This window comes from Schistocerca nitens, chromosome 5 (assembly GCF_023898315.1).
Source record: "Schistocerca nitens isolate TAMUIC-IGC-003100 chromosome 5, iqSchNite1.1, whole genome shotgun sequence".
Classification (NCBI taxonomy): Eukaryota; Metazoa; Arthropoda; class Insecta; order Orthoptera; family Acrididae; genus Schistocerca; species Schistocerca nitens.
The window spans coordinates 288,675,707-288,680,580 of NC_064618.1; the positions used below are offsets into that span (position 1 = coordinate 288,675,707).

The 4,874-nt window shown below is 35.5% G+C and overlaps 1 protein-coding gene across 1 annotated transcript; it reads right to left on the reverse strand.

Moving 5' to 3' along the window:
* Positions 1 to 3,612: 3,612 nt before the first annotated feature.
* Positions 3,613 to 4,572, reverse strand: LOC126259462 (ubiquitin-like-conjugating enzyme ATG10). The gene has a single exon (XM_049956289.1). It carries the CDS (start codon positions 4,401 to 4,403, stop codon positions 3,720 to 3,722), a length of 684 nt encoding a protein of 227 aa, XP_049812246.1. The 5' UTR covers positions 4,404 to 4,572; the 3' UTR covers positions 3,613 to 3,719.
* Between the last annotated feature and the right edge of the window lie 302 nt (positions 4,573 to 4,874).

Below are 4,874 nucleotides of genomic sequence, written 5' to 3' on the forward strand. Positions count from 1 at the left end.
TGTGACGAGAGTTTTACTCTTAAAATGCATAGTTGTGTGTTTAGCCATGTCATGGAAAAAAAAAAAAAAAAAAAAAAAAAAAAAAAAAAAAAAAAAAAAAAAAAAACTGAAAGGTAGCATAATTATTGTTAGTGGATGAAGACTTACTATAAATGAAATGGCTGGAATTACCTACTATGTGGGCTGAATATGGAAGACTGCACAGTTTTTCTTAACTTCCTTTAGGATGTCATCCTCAGATTATGTAAAGATAATGATAACTGAATTAAATAAACATAGTTGAAATACATATTTCATCAGTGACAGCACTTCACCAAATGTCATCTCTTCCACATCATCTATGTTGCTTGTTGTGAATGTGACAGAGGAACCTGGACATGATGACCCTGCCATTACCACATCCACACTAACTGTAGGCACTGTGTCTTTTCCCCCCCTACATTTCAGCTTTGAAAAGCAATTATTGAAGTCTATTTATTGTTACTACCCTCTGTAGTGGTGATAGTTGGCATAGCTCTCATGACATGAAAATTCCATAGGAACTGTATTCGTTCTGCTTTTTATCCTCCTGCCTCTTCAGTACCTTAAACAGCATTTGTGGAGTGCTTTGTAGCCATCTGTGGAAGTAGCTATCCCTGGCACTGTCTGTCCAGATCAAAGGAAATAATGTTCCCGGTCAACTACTGCATCTCATTCTGCATGGCACTAGTGTCTGTATGTTTTGGTCATCCAACAGCAGCTCCATTTGCTGCTGCATTTAACACCAACAGCAGCTCCATCAAGAAGAATGTTAAGTTGCTAAGCATTCAGTACCAGTGGGAGAAAAGGAGAGTGGAGGAAAGGAGGAAGTCAGGCAGAGGCATAGAAACATCTTCTAAGTTAATGTGATTCAGTTTTGAAACCATGCAGCTTCTTGATGACATACATGAAAAAAGAAAGGAAATAAGGGATACAGTCAACCAAAGGTACAAAAATTTGTCTTGTCTATAAGCTTATTTATTTCTATTCTGTACTCACACCAGCACTTATTGACAGTTGCACTGTGGCAATATAACTCTTTGTGGGCTTGAAAAGTAATTTGCCAAACAGTCATGTATTTGTTTGTTTGAGTTTGAAGGTCCCCATGGTAAGTTCTGGGAGGAAGTAGTGATGGACAAGACAGTGTCATCTTGTCTCCATGTGCCCGAGGTCACCTCACCTGTTTATAATCATATGAAATATAGCTTTCCTATGGACTGTATTGATTTCTTGATTCTGCATTTCATCTTAAGAAATTCTGAATCCACTCAGCTGTCTGAGTGACAGATCATGCCTTCTTGGGTTGCAACAATGCTGAAGACATGAAAAATCAAGACCATATTGCTTAGTGGGTTTTCAACAACCATTCATGTCCTAGATGGTATTCAAAACTTCTGTGTGCGTGTTTTGCGTCAAGCATAGGTAATTTCTTTGTCCCTCCAGTTAAACATTCTTGTGGTGGCAAGTTCAGTCTATTTTTGTGTATTACATCACTTATGGAGGCATCCTTGAAAACACTTCCATTGGATATTCTTTCATGGCAGCCACCTGCATACAAAAATTTGTAGCTGGCATCAGTAAGCATGCAATATGTCACAAACGTAGGTCAGCAGTGGTTCCTGGACAAATTATTTAAAACGTGTAGCAAACATCAGTGATGGTATCGCTTTAACATTGCTTTAGTGTATTTGTAAGTTGAATAAATTTATAAAAAAATATAGAAGACTTTTAATCAACTACAAAGTTATTAATATCAAAGAGGGAAACACTTCCTAATGTTCTGAAAAATTAAATTTATTTTCTCATGAACCAGCTTTTGGCTTCTCAGGCCATCTTCAGGTGACAACTGCATGTTGCAAACACAGATAAACACAATGTGCAATTTACACAGATATTATTTGTACAGAAAATACAAAAGTTACAATATGTTTACATAGGATACATAAGAAACATATTATAATAATTACATTAACAAAAAGAGGGGTGAACAAATAATGGAAACTGAGACTGATCATTTAGTACTTGGCTGGCATTCTGTATCTAGCGTTTGTTGATTTTCATTATTTCGATGTAGAATGTGAAGTTTTATATTCTGCCAGAAAAAGCAGAAAGAATATAATTAATGGAAATCAACAAACATATGACACAAAATGCCAGCCAAATACTAAATAATCAGACCCAGTTTCCATTTTCACCCTTGTCAAATTAAGTTTTTGTTCCAAATACTAGATTCAAACTGTAAATATTTCTCATCATTTTTTATATGTATCTTCACATAAAAACTTTCTTTGTTTACCCAACCTTTTTAGTTAATGTAATTACTGTAATACTTTTCTTATATATCCTATCCAAACACCTTGACACTAATGTGTTTTCTGTACAAACAATATCTGTGTGTGTGTGTCGCACACCATGTTTATCTGTGTTTGTGACATTCAGATGTCACCTGATGGTGGCCTGATAGCCCATAAGATGATTCGCAAGAAAATAAATCCAATTTTGTGGAACATTAGGAAGCATTTTCCTCTTTAATATTATTATCACATTCTGCTGAGCACCTACAAAAAAACTGACAACTACAAATTTGAGTCGTCATAATAATGAAATACACGAATACCACATGAACACAATTGAGTGAATATTTTGTGGAAAATGATGTGAATGCAGTTCATGGAAAGAAAAAATAAATAAATAAATTCTACATTGCCAGAAAAGTATGTCATTAGAAAGATGTCAATGTGCATTAAAAGCATTTCTGCTAGAATAAAAGATGTGATCAGCTTCATTAATTATATGAGTCACTTTTGACACATATAACACTACTACATGCATAGCCACACTAGATGGTGTGTGCAGTCAATTCTAGGGAGATACTTGATTCTGCCTCTTTCACTACTTCTAGCATACCTTGGCGCAGTGTTAATTTAGACTGTGCATATAATAGTTACCTTCTATTCAAAGACTGCCTGCAGAAAATTTTGGTAGATTGTGAAGTTAGAAACTATATACCCATATTGTAAAATCGTGACCTGGATACCCCAACTGATTAATACTTCTATTGAGACCAACACTCTGGCTACGTAATGAACATATTGAAAAGGAAGCTAAGTGCATCAAAGAGTTTTTGTGTATGTGAACTTCTGCCAAGGAAAAATTTATGATAAAAGAACTATGAAATAATAACAAGGTAAAACTGAACTTCCAAAAATGGAATGGGCGTAGCAAGAAAGTGCAGACAAAATTAGATCACAACAGATTATTATATCAGAGATTAGCCAATGGTTCCAAGAAAAACCAACAGATTCCTGTATTGCCAAATTAAGTATGACTGCAACACCACTACTAACCATCCAAAAATTAGAATGGTTTACAAGTATTTAAACAATAAAAACTAATTATCTTCCAACTGAGTTAGGTGGATACACATGATCATAAACTAAACAACACGTGCTAACAAAATTCATACAAATTTGAATGCTAAACAACTATTGTAATATAATGGAAGACACTTTTACTGAGCTCAGTGGTATTATTCTAATATAATACAGGAAAATATCATGCAAAACTAATTTTAATAAATAAAATAAACATAACTGTAAGAAAACCAATTTATTATAAATAGTGCCTCTTCATTTTAATAATGTTCAATACAGCGGTCAAAATTATGACTGCAACTCTAAAATTTGTAAACACAGATTTATTTACAATAAATGAATTTTTGAATGGTTAACAACACTGTCCTGTAATATTCCTTTGGAAGTTTCAGTGTGAGTGTAATTCTTGTGGAGGTGTTCATGACTGTATGGCAGAGGCAATTCTAGACCAACTAATGGTCCTACAGAACTTAGCCACGTAATAAGAAGGTTCGAGCTGCAGCCTTCAAATATTTCCAAAAATTTGGCTGTTTGACAGGGATGTAATTGAAAGAATGGTCGCCCTAGAACAGGGTGTTCTTGCTGAGTCAACACACTCCACTTTTGGGGTTCTAGTGCTCCTTTAAAGTTATATGACAGTAGTTGCCACAGCTGTTCCAAGGAAAACAAACTTCCGTCTGAGAAACAAGCATTGAAATATAACACTGGTACACTGTAACTAATGTTGTACAGTACATGATATTCCCATTCACTCGCTCTGTCTCTGGCATTGGTGGAGACCGATTCGTTGTCGATCTCATGTCTTTCTAATTCCAACTCTTCTAAATAATCTGCTGCTTCATTATTTTCTTTCACAATCGTACAACTGCGTTTCGTAGTCTTAGCTAGGTAATACGATCCAGCAATATTTTTACTGCCTCGTCCAACCCAGTCGTCGTTGATAATATCGGATATTCGTAACAACTCGTTGGTGCATTTTAAAAAATATTCCCATGTGATGGTACCCGCCATTATGCCTTACGACAAAAACTGATCTTTTACGCCTCTTTCAAGTTGAGTAACATCTTTCGCTACGTTATTCCCACAACAACACATTCATAACCATAACAAATTCCATGCCTCTCAGTTTATATATAAGTATACAACAACCTGCCAAAATATCAGAGGAATTCAACGGTGAGGATGTTCCTAGCTCAACTAGTTCTTTGGTCGACCATACGAATTACTCCGATCAACTCCGATCTACTAGGCGCACATCTCGAAGGAGGAGATAATTAACTGATCTCTGCAATATTACTACACATTACAAGATTTCAAGAACCGGATTTTAAATAATGGTTGTCGGGATATACTACAACCTCTTCCATACGAATCACGTAGGGATCGTATAGACAGGACTAGATTAATTCCAGGACCCACAGAAGCATTTAAACAGTCATTGTACCCACGCTTTATACGTGAATGGAACAGAAAGAATCTCTA